Source organism: Thalia democratica, chromosome 1 (assembly GCF_965202585.1).
Source record: "Thalia democratica chromosome 1, ktThaDemo2.hap1.1, whole genome shotgun sequence".
NCBI classification, from domain to species: domain Eukaryota; kingdom Metazoa; phylum Chordata; class Thaliacea; order Salpida; family Salpidae; genus Thalia; species Thalia democratica.
The window spans coordinates 60,481,168-60,502,192 of NC_139165.1; the positions used below are offsets into that span (position 1 = coordinate 60,481,168).

Consider the following 21,025-nt stretch of genomic DNA (forward strand, 5'->3'; position numbering starts at 1 on the left):
TAGATTAATTAATAACTATACAACGTTTGCGCTTGACTGACAGCGTAGCTTATAGATTGTAATATTAAGATATTTGTATCTAGATATTACTTTTGTAAAAATTTAACTTTTAAAATTTACTTGCGTTAAAGATATTCTAGCTTCGTAAATGACAAAAAGATCAAATTTAAATATAGTTATAACTATACTTTAAGAACCCTTCAAAGTTGAATTAAAAAAAAACTGTCAAACAAAAAGTTGTATTTAAGCAGATTTATATAAAAAACTTGTAAATAATAAATAAATTTTGGAATTATATAAATTTTAATTGAAATTTATATAAAATAAAGTATTTTAAGTAAAACTTTTAAATCTTTAAGTATTTTTTGAGACAAATCGACTAAAATTTCATATAAGAACAGTTTATTTAAGATTAGTTGGTTTCTAAAATAAATTCTGATTAAAAATAAACAAGTTTTTAGTGATCGGGTTAGAAGTGATTGGGTTAGAAATGATCAAGTATGAAATGATCGCGGATTAGAAATAATCGGCTCCCGATAATAATAAGGTAATTAAAAATCACTAGTAGATACTAAATATAAAATTTATTTGAAATCTTAAGTTTAGTAAACTAAGGCTGTGCGTCTGCTTTAATCTTTTTGAAATTTAAATTTTAATGCTGTGAAAAAGCGCTTTTGGGTCATAAATTGAAAAATGAATTCTACAAAAGAACTGATTGATACCTTTTAACCTTAAAGGTCTCATAGCAAAAATAAAGGTAGAAAATTTCACGGTACAAAAAATTAATTTTGCTTATGATGTTGCACTAGTATCTCACTTAGCCTAAGATTTCTAGACAATACTGATTTAGTTTGGTAAACATGCTCAGAACTTGGTCCAAAAACTAGCCTTAAAAGAATTAAAGTTCTAAGCTAAAAAATATATATATTAACATCGATCAAAATCAGTTGCTAGAATATCAAAATGTTAAAACCTCGTTTTCTTTGGCTCAAAGGCCGCGTAAAACGCATCAATAAATGAAAAAAAAAATCGAGTTAATAAGGCGTCAGTCACGTTTGCTCGTATAACTGTAAGAGTTTTAGATAACTAAAAGTTAAATATTTGTACAAACTCTTGGGATTTTTGTGCCTGTGTACGCAGTATCTGCTACACGGTAGCAAAACATAAGCTCTTCTAGAATGCAATCGACGAAAATCAACAATTTTCACCTACGATGCCTCCGTCGTGTCATAAAAATTAGCAAGAAAATATTATTAACGACGAAGTGTTGAAGAGTACTGGTCTCACTACCATGTACTTTATTTTAAGCCAAAGCAGGCATTACTAGCGTAGTCATAATGCTCTATGGATGATCTAAAAGTCTTTGTTGTATAGCAAATTGTACATTGGTAAACGAAATCGCAGTTCTTTAACACTACGTTTTAAGGAAGTTTACAAGCAAAAACTAATAAACTTAAATGTCAGCACTGATTTGTAGAAGGAGCTTGCTAATGACCGCGACAAATGGCTATCTACTATGTAAAAAAGACTCAAAGAGATAGATAAGAGTAAGCAAAACTTTAAAAAACCGAATCAGATAAATTTAGATTTAAAATGGATTTTAGTTAATTTTTTGCTTTTTTTTTATACTGTTGTATAAATGTTGTTGTTTTTGTTTTAATTTTTTGTGTTTTGTAAATAATAATACTTTAAAATGTCTTGGATGTTGTTGTTGTTTGTTGTGTGATGAAGTTCATTATTTATTATTGATGGTGGGAAACATCTTAATTTTGTTGTTGACGGCTGAAATAAATACTGAATACTTTTAAGTATAAAATGTAAGGCTAGTTTCGTCTGATATCAGACTTCTTTTTTATTATAGTAATTTTACTATATTTAATAAAAGTTTTATTGTTATAGCTGGAAGAAAAATAAAAGATAAAGTGCAATACAAATTGAAATTTATGAGTTTAGTTTTAAAAACCTTCAACTAGTTTGCTTATACCAAAGCAAAAATTATTTTTTTGTATATATATTTTTTTTTTAATAGTAATTCTTACTTTTTTATGGTTTGTTTCTTACATGTTTGAGTATGGTTGGCTAGGGATAAGGGTATAATAGATAAAAAAAAGATTAAAAAAAAAATCCTGTTTTGATATAATCAAAATGGGTATGTGTCAAATTTGCACAAGCGGACTAAATTGCACGAGGGGACTAAATTGCACGAAGATACTTTTGCACCAGGAAACTAAATTGCACGAAAAAAAAATTGCACAAAGACACTATTGCACGAGGGGACATTTTTTCACGAGCAGACAACTTTGCTCGTAGACATTTTTACAAAGTTTGAATTTTTATTTGTATATAATTTAAAATTTATTAAAAAAATTATACAGTAATCTTCCTTTATTGTACCAACATATGTTTCGTGTGTTAAAGAATCAACACACTTCAACAGGGTTCTGTAAAAAGTAGTTATTTATAATGAAAGAATAGAAGCATAGAATAAAGTAGGTGTATACATGTTTTAATTAAGATTAAAATTAAATGATTTATGCTTATTTTTACAGGTTTATAGTTAATAATAGGTAAAATACTTAATATTAAGTCCGACTGTTATAAAACTATATAATGTTTATAACTATTAAGTCTAAATTAAGTAAAGTAAACTAAAATACACAACAAAACAACAAATCATAACATAAACAAACCACTTACTTTAATGGAAAGAATAACTAATTCAATTTTTTTTACCGTTGCCATTGATTGAACAAAATACATCCAATAGTTACGTCACGATATATATGAACATTAAGACAGCTATTTAAATTGTATTGTAAATTTAGTTAATTTAGTCTTTATGTTTGGGAAAGCAGTAAAGCGCTTTTATATGAAAAGTAGTATGTAATCTATTTTGAATAAAAATTAAATAACAACCATTAACTAGTAAATCGATAAAAATTAACAACGGTAAAGACAATAAAAGTCACAGAAACTAAATATAACGTGTGTTTTATATATCAAATGTTTGTAATGATTAAATCTAAAATTATAACAAAATCAAAACTAGATACAATAAGGAAGCAGATTTAGTTTAAATGTGAAAATTAAAAATGTAAAAATTAAAACTTTAAGAAAACCAAGCACAATATAAACAAACACGTTATCAAGGTTACAAAGCACTGACCGATAATTAAGTTACAGCGACACACATAAAATCACAATGAATTAAATTACTTATACATTGTATATAATAATTATTAAAATAATTGATTGTTGTTTTATAAAGGAGCAGTCGGGTGTTTAAATTAAAGATCCCATACAGGTATTCTAGTTATTTAATAATTAAACCGTGTTATATATGAAAGTTAAATGTAAAACATAAAACAACAAGGTGGTCATATGCTAAGTATAAACCTGCAGTAAAAAACCTCTAGCTCTATTGGGCGTAGTAGGTTAAAAAGCATGGTTTATCTGTGATTTGAATACAGGCTTCCAATTAAACTTGGAACTTAACACATAAAGATGTGTAGAACTATAGTCGGAGGGTAAAGTGAGTATATGAAATGTCGGAGAATAGAAACAGACATGTGTGAATAAATATATAAATGATAAATGAATAAAACTATATTTAACATAGGATATATTTTAAATTAATATATATCTAATTATATAAAAACTATAACTTATACAGCTGTTTCATACATGAAATATAAAATTTCAGTAACCTACAGTTTATTACAATAGTAAACAGAAATTTAGATTTTGAAAATTTTAATAATAGTTGTGACGTAGTAATGATACAGTTTATTGAACAGTTAGCTGAATTTGAAAATAATACGCTGTAGTTGTTAATTTATGCATTTTATGAAAGTTTAGAAAGGTTATTTTAGAAAAATGTTTTAAGCTATTAGAAAAAACTTTTGGACTGTTGGAAAAATGTTATAAAATACTCGTGTTTGCCGCTTACATTTTATTTTATTTTAATATTTCGTTGGTTTGAATTTTGTTAAAAAAGTGTTTTTGATAATGGATACATATGTTTTGTCTTTCGCTTTTTTTGTTTAGTGTTATGTTCTTACTTGATTTTTCAATTTCTATTTTTTCTAAGTTACAAAGTTTGCAGCCGAATTTAGTATTAAAATTTGATTTTGTCCTGTTTATTATTTCGCATTTAATTTTGTAGTCTGTATTGTTATCTTTAAATTCCATATGTAGTTCGCTAGTTCTGCTGTGTGTCTTTTGTTAATATTGTTGAATGATGATTTGTGGTATTTCCTGTGGATCCTATATACTGCTTTGTTGTTTTATTTGATGTTACTGTTGCTTTATATGTTATATTTGACACTAGGCATTCGTTATTTAAAGGGCAAGGTTCTTTACGGCAATTAAAAAGTTTACCTTTTATTTTTATTTATAATGATAATAAAAAGGATAAAGTGTATATTGGTTCGACAGGAGGTCATTTTAAACATAGGTACACCAGGCATATTGTTGTCTGAAAGCATGTAAGCACGTAAATAAAAAGTATGGCACAAGATTGTCAGATTTCGTTTGGCAGTATTTTGACAGGAATGGAACCAAACCAGAAATGGAATGGAACATCCTTCAGCACGCCAAAAATAACATCAGTAGCGCGAGCAAGATCTGCCAAACATGCAATCTTGAACGAATGGCAATTTTATAATTAAAATGAAACGAATGAAAATATTAAACAATTACTAAATAAAAGACGTGATATTTCAAACAATTGTGTATACAACCGACGGTTCTTCTTCAAATAACACTTTGGCGCTTTCTCACCTTCCATATTTCTTTCACCTTTCACATAAACACACACATTCACTTAATCTATATTAATATAATTATATATCCTAAATTAAATATAGTTTTTTAAATATTACTTGACACTAAAATAAATTCTTTCAAGCAATATAAATAAGACTCAATTTTTCAGAACAAAATATATTTCATGCTTTTTTCGTCAGTTGTATACTAAGCCATAAAAATAAAATTTCAAATCTAACTTTTATAGTGAAAACGAAAATGAAAACTTAAATATGGAAAACTTGCCAAATGTAGCGTATTTGATTTATCTAAAAGAGAATTATCTAAAGAAGAAAGTTTTGGCTTGAGTTTAGGCCTTAATTTCTCCCTGCCGAAAAAACAACCTGACAAAGAATCAGTTTTCTTGGGTTTTGAAAAGTTCTACAAGCAGCTCAGTAAACTAAAACCTATATAAAATTCAGAAGAAATAGCAACGAAGGTTAACCTTACTGCATTAGCAAATAATTATTGCAAACTTAAGCCAGATAAAAATGAGTTATTAAATATATCTGAGATAAGAAATGTAATTAAAAACTTGAAAAAGGATGATTCTGTGATAGTTTCTAAACCTGACAAAGGTAATGGTTGTGTTGTTTTGGATAAAACAGATTATATAAATAAAATGCATGAAATTATTGAGGACACAACCAAATTTACACTTCTTGGTCCTGCAAATAAGTTTGATAATATTAACAAAGTTGAGAATGAAATTGTTAAAATTCTTAAAAATCTACTTTTTGCCAAAGAAATTAATGAAGACATTTATAATTTGATCAAACCTGTTGGTTCCATTACTCCAAGATTGTATGGCTTACCAAAGATACATAAGAAAGATGTTCATTTAAGACAAATCCTATCCATGGTGAACTCTGCTCAACATAAGTTGGCAAAACTTCTTAATGACCAACTTTATACGGTATTGGAACATTTCTCTTCTTATATGTTAAAAGACTCATTTTCTTTTGCTGATCAAATAAAAAAAAATAGTTCAAATAATGCTTTTATGGCATCCTTTGATGTCAAAAGTTTATTTACAAATATACCGCTAGATGAAGTATTGAATATTTGTGTTGACACTTTGTATAGACTTGAGACACCCAGTTTAAGCAAAAACAATTTTCGTAAATTTTTAAAGTTTTCCACTAGTGGTGTACAATTTACATTTAATTCACAAATGTATTCCCAACATGATGGAATAGCCATGGGCTCCCCATTAGGGCCAACTTTGTCAAATATATTTATGGGCTTTATAGAAAGAAAGGTGATCTCTAAGTACAAAGTAACTTACTATAGATATGTCGACGATTGTTTTATACTGGGGAGGAAGAGATAGATGAACTCTTTAATGTGTTGAACAAAACACATTCGTCAATAAAATTTACTTCAGAAAAAGAGAATAACCATGAATTGGCTTTTCTTGACGTTTTAGTTAAACGACAAAAGAACCAATTTTTGACATCCGTTTATAGAAAGAAAACTTTCACTGGTAACTACTTAAACTTTCATTCATTCTGTAGCATGAAGAGAAAGACACATCTAATAAGAACGCTTTGCCATCGAGCACATAAGATCTGTTCAAGAGTTTATTTGATGATGAAATAAAACAGATAAAATTGATATTAAATAAAAATGGCTATCCACAAGAATTTGTTAATAAAATTATAAATTTACATCTTAAAATAAAGCTAGCAGGGCCGGGGAAATGCTTGATTCCTTTAGTATTGCCTTATGTCAATAATAACTCAGGAGTTTTAGAAAGAGAGATTTGTCAACTAGTAAGTAGGACTTATCATTCGGCAAAGCCGATTGTTATTTTCGTATCCAAACCAATGTTCAGACCTGGAGGAAAGGATCCGATAGCAGAATTTAAACAAAGTATGGTAGTTTACCAGTTTAACTGCTTCTGTGAAGCTAGTTATGTCGGGATGACCTCAAGACAACTTGGCAAAAGAATAAAGGAACATATTCCAAAAAGTATCGATGAATTTTTTAAGACTTAAAAGAAAACTAAATCTATTAGCGTAATAAATGCTTCAAAAAGATCTGCTATTGCTGAACACTTAGTAAATAACCTTGATTGTGCCAGTAATTATAATTAAAAAAGATTCAAAATTGTTAAAAATTGTATCACATTTCGGATTTAATAAAACTTGAGGCTATTAAGAAAACCTAAATTATGTAAACATAAAGATTTTGATTATACTGTTTCGTTGTTTTCTTAAATTGTTTTATTATTTTTAGTTGCATTGTAATTAGAAGTACTTATGTATTGTGAATTACTCTTTGCTTATTATTATTAACTACGTTGAATGCATTTTTACTATATAAGTTAGATTTGAAATTTTATTTTTATTGCTTAGTATACAACTGACAAAAGAAGCATGAAATATGTTTTGTTCTGAAAAATTGAGTCTTATTTATATTTTTTGTAAGAAAAATAGTTTTATTCATTTATTATTTATATGTTTATTTCATACATGTCACTTTCTATTCTCCGACATTTCATATATTCACTTTACCCTCCGACTATAGTTCTTCACATCTTTATGTGTTAAGTTCCAAGTTTAATTGGAAGCCTGTATTCAAATCACAGATAAACCATGCTTTTTAACCTACTACGCCGAATAGAGCTAGAGGTTTTTTACTGCAGGTTTATACTTAGCATATGACTACCTTGTTGTTTTATGTTTTACATTTTAACTTTCATATATAACACAGTTTAAATTTAAATATTTCAAATATCTGTATGTGATCTTTATTTAAACACCCGACTGCTCCTTTATAAAACAACAATCAATTGTTTTAATAGTTATTATACACAATATGTATGTAATTTAAGTCATTGTGATTTTATGTGTGTCGCTGTAACTTAATTATCGGTCAGTGCTTTGTAACCTTAATAACGTGTTTGCTTATTTTGTGCTTGGTTTTCTTAAAGTTTAAGTTTTTACATTTTTAATTTTCACATTTAAACTAAATCTGCTTCCTAATTGTATCTAACTTTGATTTTGTTATAATTTTAGATTTAATCATTACAAACATTTGATATATAAAACACACGTTATATGAAGTTTCTGTTACTTTTATTGTCTTTACCGTTGTTAATTGTTATTGATTCAATAATTAATGACTGATTTTTAATTTTTATTCAAAATAGATTACATACTATTTTTCATATAAAAGCGTTTTACTGCTTTCCCAAAGATAAAGACTAAATTAACTAACTTTACAATACAATTTAAATAGCTGTCTTAATGTTCATATATGTTGTGACGTAAGTATTACATGTATTTTTTTCAATCAATGGTAACGGTAAAATAAATTTGAATTAGTTATTCTTTCTATTAAAGTAAGTGGTTTGTTTATGTTATGATTTGTTGTTTTGTTGTGTATTTTAGTTTACTTTACTTAATTTAGACTTAATAATTACAAACATTATATAGTTTTATAATAGTCGGAATTAAAATTAAGTTTTTTACTTATTGTTAACTATTAACCTGTAAAAATCTGCAGAAATTATTTAATTTTAATGAAAATATGTATGCAGCACCTATATTATTCTATGCTTCTATTCTTTCGTTCTAAATAACTATTTTCTTACAGAACCTAGTTGAAGTGAGTTGATTCGTTAACACACAGAAACATATGTTAGGAAGGTTACTGTATAAGTTGTTTTATTTATATTCCAGTGAACTTGTTTCACTAGGATCTTTTTTTAGCAAACGATTAAATCTATATTTTGAACAGTTTTAAATTTTTTTATTAACTTTTATTTTTATTTATTTCATTTTACTACCACTGTTATCCTAAACCCTTACCCTCGGTTGGTAACTTTTTTTTTTTATTAATAATTTTTTTTACATTTTTTTATTATTTCTCTTTTTTTTTTTTTTTACTGTTACTGTTACCCCTAACCCTTACCCTCGGTCGGTAGCTTTTTTTTTTGAAATAATTTATTTGTATTTATTCCTTTTTTTTGTATTTTTGATAATTTTTTTTATTAGTTATTCTTTTATTTTTACTATCACTGTGTAACACTTGATATTGTTTTAGCAGTTGAAAGTGGCTTTCTTTCTTCATTTTCTCTCATTATTTAGCTTAAAAGAGCAGAGCCACGCTCGAAGGCGGCTTAGTTTTAGTGACTTTAGTCGATTACACTTCTACTGCTTGCAACGGGTTGATGTCCCATCGTTACATTTTGTAATGATAGCGACTGTTTTTTATATGGACTTTTGAGTTAAAGTAGTTTATTTGTGCAGTTTGTTGTATTTTGTTCTTTCGCACTTTATTAATTTGTAAATACACATTTGTTTCTAAGACTCGATTTCTTTATACTATTAGTTTAAGCATTCTAATAATCTGACTACTTAAATAGGCTAAGTTAAACGATAGCTCAGTCAATTCTAAACATTAGCTTAAGCATCCGTCATCGATATTGTTATAACGCGTTAAGTCAGTTAATCGCCAGGTCGCGTAACTATAAGTAACAACTTCGAAAGACAGGTTCAACGGTTACCCCTAAGGCCCTACCCTAACCCTTACCCTCGCTCGGTAACTTTTTTTTTGTTTCTTTAATAATTTATCTTTTAGTTTTGTTTTCTGTTTCTCTATATACATATATATACTATACATACATATATAAGAAAATTGTAATTCGTGCAAAATTGTTCCTTGGTGCAAAGTTGTTTTCGTACAATTGGTTCCTTCATGAAAAATTAATTTCGTATGAAAATATATTAGTGAATATCTGACCTTTCGTGCAATTTTGTCTTGGTGCAATTTAGTTCCCTCGTGTAATTTTGACCCGTTCCCATGCAAAATAGCTAATCGATTTTTAAAGCTGCTTCATTATGATGTCTCAACTTTGCTTCAACTTAGGGGAATTAATATTTTTTAATTTATATTCGCGCCTCTGACATTAAATGTAAAAATCAATGTGGGATATATGGGACACAGTCAAAATCCACCAGTCAAATTTTAGCATGAGGGTTAGGGGTAATAGAGATAGTGAAAAATAGATAAGAAAAAGTATAAAAATACAAAAAATATGTTAAATAAATTAATAAATAAAGAAAATATTTAAAATAATTGGGTGGATTTTGATAATATACCATACACTTTGATAGTATATAATATCATGAGTAGTTCTCTTATGTTCCTGATTTAATTTAAACTGAAGCTATCCCTTTTACTTTTATAAACCCAAGTTATGTAAACTAGATTTACTTTTTAAGTTGAGACATTTTTGTTGATTAGTTTTTATGGCTAGATTTTAAAATGATAACTTTTAATTTTGTTATATATATAATGATTATGAACAAAAAAAAAAGCGTTCAAAAATTTATTCCAAGGACCTGGTGTACTAAAAAACCTTTTAATTGTCAAGTCATACACCAGGACACAGTTTAATGTCATGTCTAGGATTATAGCTATATAAATTAAGAATGATTTATGCATTATTGCAATAGTGCACATACTGAAAGAATAACTTAAACAAAATTCAGATACATATAAATGAGAAAGTAATAAATACCTGGATTTTGATTTATTTTGTTAAGTATTTTTATGGTAGAAAAACATCAGTTTTACTCTTCCTTCCACAACAATAAACAATTTTTAAGGTCAAGCAAGCAAACTGTCACAATCTGAAATTCTACCTGCCCATAAAAATTAACATTTAACTATACTGCACTAAAAATAACCAAAAAAAGAAAACAATCTATTAGACTGAAAAATAAATCTTTTGGTGACATGTGATTTGGTAAACATTCACAAGGTTAAAATCTCAACACTAAAAACCACAAAGTGTGGGAAAATCATGTAGAACCTAATCTCTAAGAAATTATCTGCTGCTGCAACAAAAAACATATCAACAATCCAATCATGTAATCACTGTCACTAGCGTGAACTCACAATCAGCTGTTGCAAATAAAAATAAATTAATATCTAAATGGATTTATTGAGTTCTATAAAGTGCTTAGAAAATAACAAAACTCTGTAAGTAAAAAAAAAACAATTTATATTTAAAAGTAAAATTTAATAAAAAAACAAGTATTTTTAAAGATTGTTAGTATCAAGGGCATAGGGGGGTTAAACACTTTTTTTTTTTTGAAATTTGATCTTAATTTATATAGTTTTTACTAAGCTACAAGATGCTTTTTACAGATTTTATAAATTCAAAATAGTTTTTAAGATATAGCCAGTCTAAGTCGGAGGCAACAATAGGATCCTTATGGGAGGCGCAAACTAAAACAGCAAATAAATAGAATTCACTAAAAATCTATATCCTCCTACGTTTTTTGAGATAACTTCCTCAAATTTTCAGAAAATGTTCTTTGCAATATTAAAAAAAATCTGTCGAAATAAGTTGAAAGAAAAAATTAAAAAATAAAAGTTCCATGACAAAAAAAAAACTATTTTTTTTGTTTATTTTTTATTTGAAATTTTAATTTTTAAAAAATACTTTCTGTTAGAATTTTCTAAATATATTAAAGAACACTTCCTGAAAGTTTGAGTTAATTATCTCAAAAATTGTAGAATATAGATTTATAGTGAAATAGTCTATTTTAGCTGTTTTAGTTTGCGCCTCCCATAAGGATCCTATTGTTGCCTCCGACTTTGACCGGCTGTATCTTAAAATTATTTTGAATTTTAAAAATCTGCAAAAAGCATCTTCTAGCTTAGTAAAAACTATATAAAATAGGATGGAATTGTAAAAAAAGTGTTTAACCCCCCTATGCCCTTAACTTGACATAAAACTCAAAAATACAAAAATAAATTATGAATTAATATTTTATTTTTACCCCTAATCAGGATGGTCTAAAAAGCCTGGAATCCTGGAAAAACCTATATTTTGAAAATTTTGACTAAAAAAATCATGAATCTTAGAGGTTTTGAAAAAACCTGGAATTTTGAACAAAAATAACTAAAAAACCTAGAATTTTTAACAATTTTTACATGTTAAGTAATGAAATATTAATTTGACACAAAAAATTTACCATAAAAATATATATTTTTCTAATTCACAAACACATTTAAAGTAGTTTTTCACTATCTTTCCAATACGATTATTCTACCTAGTCCAGTTTTTAACCTTAAATTTATCTTTGAAATTAAAATAGACCCAGAAACGTGTACTTTTGATTGATTATGATTGATAATTGAAATTCAGAAAACCTGGATGAAATTTCTCAAAAAAATTTTGCAACCCTGTCTAATTTTTAATAATAAAAAAAGATAAATTTTGCTGTTTGAATCTAACACAGTAACAAAAAGATAAAAATAAAATAAATTAGCAATAAATTTAATTAATTTTGATAGCGTATAACAATCACTCTTTCATTAGCTAGACAATCACTAAATAAAAATATCCATTACAATCTGCTGTACATATAAAAAGCATCAAATTCGATACAAATAAAGTATACTAGATCTACTTGTGATGATTTGATAAAAGTTTTATAATTGCACCACAACTATCTCCTTTAAATAAAAAAAGATTCTGGACTCTAGACCAAAAATTTAAACCTAAATATCCAAAGCTGTTTAGGCCAAGTCTTGTTGGAGGTCTTTTGGTTATAAAATCTAATTTCTTTAAGTAACTTGTTTTATGTGAATGAACAGAACTAGCAAAAGTAAATCTATTGTACTCTACATCAAACCCTTATAAAATTATACGCATCAACTTACAAATTTGCAATTTGTATTATCATTTAATTTCAGCAAACCAGTCTTATCAAATAGAGGGTTTGTTGTGGTAAGGGCAGGTACACAACAAACATATCTGATTATTCTTTTTTCATTACAATCAATTGGTTTTAAGTAACAGCCAGCAGGATTCAGTTTTTCGACTTCCCAGAAATCACTATAAATTTGCAATAATATTCTGAAAAATCCCTATAAATCCCTACAAAAAATTGAAACATATGTGAAAATCCCTATAAATTTATTTTTGTACATGTCTATTTTTATTCTCTAGCATTTTTTGTCTCTTACTCAACTATATATTTTTCATATTCTATTATGTGTTAAGTTCCAAGTTTAATTAAGGGCATAATTGGTTAAACACTTTTTTCACAATTTGATCTTATTTTGTATAGTTTTTACTAAGCTACAAGATGTTTTTTACAGATTTAAAAAAATTAAATTTTTCATTGAGATATAGCCGGTCAAAGATGAGGCAACAATAGGTTCCTTATGGGAGGCACAAACTAAAACAGCAAAAATAGACTATTTCACCAAAAATCTATCTTCTCCTACATTTTTTGAGATAACTACCCCAAACTTTCAGGAATTTTCAAAATATTGCAAAGAACATTTTCTGAAAATTTGAGAAAGTTATCTCAAAACACGTAGGTGGTTAGATAGATTTTGAGTGATTTCTAGTTATTTGCCCTTTTAATTTGCGTCTCCCATAAGGTACCTATTGTTGCCTCCAACTCTGACCAGCTATACCTAAAATTTATTTTGAATTTTTCAAATCTGTAAAAAGCATCTTGTAGCTTAGTAAAAACTATATAAAATAAGATCAAATTGTAAAAAAAGTGTTTTACTTTTTAACTTTGTTACCTACTGCTCTCTTCTATAGCAATAATTAATTGTCTTACTTAATATGTAATATATATGCAGTTTAAGTTGTATGGCGCTGTAATTTAGTTATTAATCAGGGCTTTGAAAGCTTAACAACAACTTTTGTTTTTTGTGCTTTGTATTTTTTAGATTGTTTAGTTTGTTATTTTTAGTTGTATTTAACTTTAGTTTAACTTTTTAAATTTAACATTATAAATATTTTATAAATATATTATCTCAAGTTTCTATAGCTTTAATTACCTTAACTATTCATTAATTTATTAAGTAATTGATGTTTGTTGTTTTACTTCTTTTCATTTTGTTAGTATTATGTATATTTTATACCTGCATCAAAACAAGATTTATTTTCTATGCATTTTTCTATAACTTTCACCCCTATTGCTAACCAACCTTACCCAAACATATAACAAATAGATAAAAAAGGTTTGTTTATTTATTATTGGTTATTAAAAAGTTGATCTAGAAAAAGTTGACCCAAAAATAGGCTAATTTACTAACAACTTGGTTGTTAAAACTTCAAATGGTATGATTTACTTACTAAATCGTAAAATAGCCTTTGTGGTTGCAGATTAAGAATTTGTTCTAATTTTTTTTTCCTAAATAAGTAAATAAATTATTTGCAAGTTAATAAGTAAAATAATATATTGAGATAAAAAATATGTAAAAAATTCAGGGGCTTCTAGTTTATAGAATTTTATTTAAAAATATTTCTTTTTTTATTTATAAAATTCTGTTTTGAATTTATATGGGACTACTGTAAAATATACAAAACATATTTTTTTTACCACTTAAAAGTCATACTCCTAATTAAAAAAAAATCTATTAAAAAAGTCAAATTATACAGTAATCTTCCTTTATTCTACCAACATATGTTTCTGTGTGTCAACGAATCAACACACTTCAACTGGGTTCTGTAAAAAAAAAATTACTGTAATGAGAGAATAGAAGCATAGAATAAAGTAGGTGTATATATGTTTTCATTAAAATAAGATATATTCTACAGATAATAGTTATTAATAGGTGAAATACTTATATTAAATCCGACTGTTATAAAACTATATGATATTTGTAATTATTAAGTCTAAAATAAATAAGTAAGCTAAATTACACAACAAAACATAATATAAACAAACAACTTACGTTAATAGGAAAGATAACTAAATCAAAATTAAATTTCAGTGAAGTTACTTTACTAGGAAACAATTAAATTGTTAGCAAACAATTAAAACTATATTTTGAACAGTTATTAAAAAAGTCTAATTTTAGGATTCTTACATGTTAAGCTGAATCAAGCCTAATCAGGCTAAATGTCTATTTTGACAATCTTAGAAAAGTATCACCTTTTCCCAGTTGTAATACTTGAAAAAAGAAGTGAATTATTAAAAAAAAAAGAAAATTAGTTTATTTTTGAGTAAATTATTAGATTGCGGTTTTTCTTGAATTTGGGTTTTTCAGCCCTGCACATAGTGAGCTATAACCCTGAGTCTAGAGTGTTAAATATTCTGAAGTGGAATAGTTCAAGTTCAGACAACTCAAATTATTATGATTTGTTAACGGCATGTCTAAGATACAGGGTTGCCAAAAAACTGGAATCCTGTAAAAACCTAGAATTTAACTCTTTTAGCAAAAATAACCTAAATAAACCTGAACTGGAAGATTTTGTAAAAAAGAAACTGGAAAAACCTAGAGTTTTAAACACAAATCACTAGAAAATCTGGAAAAGCGTGAAATTTAAAAAAGTTTTTTACAAGTAAAATGATTAAGTTTATATTGATATCAAACATTTATTGATGCAAAATATTTTTGATGCTATTTAACATTTATTTAATATAGAGAATCTTTTCAATATTTATATACTAAGAAAGTTTTTACCTTATATGTTTAACTTATTACTAAAATGGACAATAAAACTTAAATTTTAAAAAATCTGAATTAAATTCAGAAAACCTAGAATAAAACAAATAAAAATCCTTTAATGTGGCAACCTTAAACAAATTTAAAATTAAAAAAAAAACAATGTTCTAAAAAGTTATGTTTTTAATAAACTAGGCTATTACAACCAAACTAATAAAAATAGGATGTATTGTTTTATCTGATTATAAGCCTAATTGGGCCCCAACTAATTAGAGTTAGGAAAATGTCAGTATAATTTGGGGCATGTCAGTCTAAAAATGTGAAAATATGTGTACAAAGACTGAATTTTTAAAAACTATGTTAACCAAAAATAGTTTAGCAGGTTATCTAAGAAGTAGCAGGATTATCTTCAACTTTCTGTTTAAAGTCCTACCCCTTATTGTTTAGAATTATACCTTAGATTATTTTTAAGGCCAGAAGAGTAAAATATTTATTTTTACACAAACTAACAATTCTAAGAAGTTTATCTAAAATATGAAGGAAAAGATAGTTTTTTTAATTGAATTTTTTTTGCCTTTTAATTTAAGCCTTTTTATAAAGAGCTGGTTTAACTCATCAATTTTGATCCTTTATATATCAAAAATTACTTATAATTTTATTAAAAATAAAAAGTACCTGATAGCTAAAATGAAACTCTTCATTTTAAGATTAACTTGTTAAAAATAAGGTACTAAATTAACTCACTGAGTTTGAGTAACAAACTTAAGTTTTTAGACAGTATTTTGAAAGAAATCAAAAACATTTGCGTTAATAACATTCTTTATATAATTTTTAGAGTTATACTTTATAGTTTTTTATTTACAATGTCTTTTAATATTAAGTTGTTCCACAAAGAGAATTTTAATGAAATTGAAGAAGTGTCTTTTGATGAATTTCAAACCAATGAAATTAAAACAAAAAAACAAAAAATAGTAAAAAATACCACTAATGATGATAATAAAAAAATTGAACATCAAAAAAAATGTAATGAATCTAGGCAATCTAAGCAATCAAAACTTTCTTTGTTTTTTGACAAAAAAGATTCTGATGGTAGTAATGGAATCAATTTAAAAGAGTCAGGTTAGTTTTAGTTTAATGTCTTATTCTTAACTGTTTATGGAAAGTTCTAAGCACTTTTTTATACAACAATTCAAAGGGACTTTTTATAAAAAACTTTTTTAATTATTATCTATTAGTTACTATTTTCAGAATATGAAAGTTAAATTAAAATTTGAAACATAAACTTGTAGATTAATAGTTAATAAAAATATAATGGAAAACTTTTTAATTGTTGTCATAAATTGAAAAGTATATTAAAATTTGTTTTTTATTTAGTTTTATCATGTTTTGAGGATGATTAACTTAAATTTTTAATTGAAAATATTTTTTAATTATTTTACTATTTTCTCAATTTTTTTGTTTTATTGTATAGTTCTTTTTTGATTATTAAGTTTAAGCCTTATTTCTAAAAATTACTCTAGTTTTCACTAAGCTGTAAAAAGTTTTTGAACTGAAGATAGTAATCTTAAATAGGGCTGTATAAATAGAATATTAGGATGTAAAAACAATATAGGACTTTTCTGTATTCTCAGATTATACATTGATAATTATATGTTGAAAAAGCAGGGACGTAGCTTGGTATTCTTAACTTTTTTGAGCTAGCTATGTCCCTGGTATGCAGTAATTTTATTTTCTAGTCAAGACTTCATTTAATTTAAAAAAAATTAACCAGGGTTGCTACACACTAAGGATACTCAGGATACAAAGGATAACTCAAAATACTTTGTAGTTTTTAAAAATCCTAGGATAACTTAATACAGCTTAGGAAAACTCAGGATGTTTTTAATTTTTATTCAAAATTCAGCTTACTCAGGGTAGTTTTTTTTTGTAAAAAACTCAAAACAGTTTTAAGATTTTTTAAAAATCTGCAAATATTTTTTTAAACATTTTGAATGAAATTTAGTTGCATTATTATGTTATTTTATAACAATTTTTATTAAAGAAATTGATTTTTATTAGTTTTGAAAAGTTGTTTTTGACAGTTTAAGGACAGTTTGTTTTTGGCTCAAAAAGTGGTAACCCAAATTATCACGATTTAGTTTTCTCTTCAATATTTAAATTTTGTCTTTTAGCTACAATAACCTAATGTATTTTGAAAAAGCAAAAAAAAATCACTAAAATGGTACAAAATGGTTTAATATATTTTTATCTTTATTTAATAAAGTTATTTGCTAACATTTTAATTTTTGCCAAATTTACCTTAATTCTCTATCTTATTAAGGCCATTAGAGAGCAAGGTATGTGTTTTATATAAATTAACATTGAATCTAATATTAAAGCTTTATCTCTAAATTGTAAGGCAGTTTTTGAAGAAAAGCTTCATGGAGGCACTTCTCGATTTTCTAAAAAACTTGAACTTAACAAAAAATAGTAAAAATTACAGAATAAAAAGCATCCATGAAACTTTCTTCAAAACGTCTTGAAATGCTTAAAATGTGCTTTTGTGATGTTTTTTACATGTAGAAAAATTTTATACCAAAAACTTGAAGGTCGAACTTTTAAAGTCCCATACAATTCACATAGGGTTGTATAAAGAAAAATTTAATTTGCCTTGCTTTACTCTTTTGTTGTTAAAAATTTTGCTTTGTATTTTTATGTGATATTTGCCAAATGTAAATGCTTTTCCTGCTGATAATTTTAAGGTTGCTGTTTTTATTAGCACCCTATTTGTACAGTTATATATATAAATAGTTACTATAAATCTTATTATTTTGAAGTAGAGCAGCTGCAAGGCTAAAAAATTATGATTGTTAAAATCAAAACGGTAAGTTTAACAGTATCAAAATATACATAAAAAAGTTTGTATACTAATATATATACTAAAATTGTCAAAATAAAAACTATCTTTCCTTATAAAGAGAAAAAATGAATTGAAAGTTATTTAGTAAACAGTTTAAAAACAGTAAGTTCAAGGTATTATGACATGTAAATATAAGATTTAAACAACTACAAAATTGTAATTTGTATGTAGAAAACAAAAGTAAAGTAAATATATGCTGGTTGTTAATATTTGAAATAGTTGTTAATATTTTTTGTTTCCCATCTGATCTTATTTAAGTGTTTAACTTGGGCCCTTTTCTTGATTAACATTGATTCCAGACTGTAAAATTTACTCTTCTTACATAGTTTAAATTTCTAAAGTTTTTGACAATTTCTGAGTTTTGGCAGTTTGTGAAATTAAACAGGTGATCAAATATTGTGCTCTTTTTGTCTGTTCTATACTAGTCAACCTGGATGTTGCAAATAGTATCCAAATGTTTAAAATAATTAAAACTAAAAAAATCAACTGGCATCTAAATTAAAAATATGCAAAAAAAAAAAATTTAAGTTGCTTTTTATAAAAGAAGTATTAGTTGAATTCTAAAAGCCCTGATATAAAGGATATAGGGAGTAAGACTTTAGTTAAGGTTGATCTGGTTTTAAAGATTTTAACTTTAGCTAGCAGCTGTCTTAACCTTTCTTAAAGTTCAAATTAGTTTGGAAGTACAAGTGTACAAAATGAGATGGTTCAAAAGATTTCTTATGGAAGTAATAAATTTAAAAGGTAAAAAGAGACGAGTTTGTTAAAAGAATCTTACAGTTTGTAAGCTATCCTTCTAAAAATTTCTCAGTCTAATTTTAGTTTAATAAAAATAAAATCATATTGTAACAACTTTTTAAATTTAGAGTAAATTTTTTTTTGTTCATTATTAGTTTTTTTTTTTTATGTTGAATTGTAGGTTTTTGTTAGTCTAAATTTTAACAAAGCTCATTTCCTGAAAATTTGAGGCTAGTTTATTATTATTATTACTTTAATTATTCTAAATGTTAAGTCCGTGAGTTACTATTTTGATTTTTTAGAGGTTTAAGCTCGTTATATATTTTATTTTTATTTTAAGCTCATAATGTTCCCTTTTAAAACTTTCTATTAAACTTAGGCTGAATCATCTTAGTTTTTTGTCACCAAGGCTAGCTTTTGCTTTAAAGCAAGGTTTCGTAACCAGGGCTACTCGCGCGATGGCTTTTAAATTTTGTTTGATAACTACGAAGATTTTTCTTTAACTTAGGCGACTGTAAACCGAACTTTTCTTTTACTAAACAAAACATAACTATCGATTTTTAAAGCTGACAAGCAATTCAAATCATTATTTTTTTTTTTAATTTGTGAAAAAGCAATAGTATGCTCATTCCATCCGCGGCGACTTACTTGTGCGAGTCTGGATTTAGTACTCTTTTGTCAATCAAAACCAAATCTAGTAATTGCTTGAATGCACAGGCAGACATGATAATGCTATCAGCAACAAAGTGTCACGCTTGATAAACTCTTGTTCAATAAACAGGAACAAACGAGATTAAATTTACAATGAATTTTAAACTGAATTCTTATTCTATTCAAAAAAAATATTGCGTAAACAAAAATTAAATTTTTGGTTAGATACCTTGTGAGTGTTTGCGAAACGACGTGTCATTAAAGGTTTTTCATTAAAGATTTATGTTTAGTTTTTTGTTTTAATTTTTGTTACTCAAAAATAAAAGTTTTATATAATTCTTTAAAGATAGATTTATTTTTATTTCGTTTGATTAAGAGATAATTAAATTTTTATGAAATAATTTAAAGATTAAAACTAATTTGCTTGACCTTCAGAAAACGTTTACTGTTGCAGAGGGGAGAGTGAGTTCTGATGTTTTGTACCTTGGAAAACAAAAACTTGTTTGAATGCAGTTTGTTGTCTTTATTAATTTCCAAATATTTAATTTTTGTTAATATAGTTCACTACCAAAAAAATTGTTTTATAAATCTTCAATGTCCTTTTGTTCTTTAATATATCATTGCATGTACTGCAAGAGGTGCGAGAATAAAATTATTTTAAGGGTGGGGGACATCAAAAATGTTGGGAACCACTGCTTTAAAGATAGAAAAATCTATTTAAGGAATACCATTATATTGTTCGAAAACTATTTAATTATTTTAAAGTTATAAACCTAAAATTATTTGAAAATGCTATGTAAGGCTTTGAGTCTTAAATTTATAAATAAGTAAGAATAGAAACTCTTTTAAGATTAAATAATACAAATGCTTATAAAATAACATACAAAATTCAGATAAAAACAAGGAAAAAAACATTCAAAAAAGGAGAGGTGAAGAAGAACATCATGAAGAAAGTTTTTTATTTATTTTACTTTAACATTTTTCAAATCGACAATTAACTATATAAAAGTAAACTTTTGAGATTATTGAACATGCATACTAGAAATACTTTAAGATTATTTTTGTTTAGTTTAAATAAAAAAAAAAAGATAATAATTTATTTTAAAAGTTAAAAAAAGTTTAATCATTTAGTTCTAAGTGTAGTAAGTTATGATACATACATATTTATTTTATTTATTTTACTACTAAACATTACACTTACGAATACAAAGTTAGATATATATTAGGTCAGTATAATGTTTGGACGTCAAGTTATCAACCAAAATCTTCCGGAGAAGTCCTTGGAAACTCAGCAGAAGTAGACTTTTTGGTAAGCTACCTCACTAGGTGGAAAAAAAAAGTTTTACAAGAAGTTGATTGTCAGGTGAAAGTAAAAAATAATGGTCTGTATAAATTTTATTATCTAATGTATTATTATTAAAAATAAATACTAGTAACTAAAAAGGGTATATATGTATAAATTTAGTACTTTAAAACAAACTCTACACC

At 26.1% G+C, this 21,025-nt stretch overlaps 1 protein-coding gene across 1 annotated transcript in view; it reads left to right on the forward strand.

Moving 5' to 3' along the window:
- The first annotated feature begins 16,112 nt into the window (after positions 1-16,112).
- The window catches only part of LOC145837884 (uncharacterized), a 47,554-nt gene continuing 42,641 nt past the window's right edge, over positions 16,113-21,025 (forward strand). The window contains exons 1-3 of the mRNA XM_082945370.1: positions 16,113-16,368; positions 20,431-20,490; positions 20,764-20,919. Of these exons, the coding sequence (XP_082801496.1) occupies positions 16,113-16,368; positions 20,431-20,490; positions 20,764-20,919 (472 nt within the window). The remainder of the gene's footprint in view (positions 16,369-20,430; positions 20,491-20,763; positions 20,920-21,025) is intronic.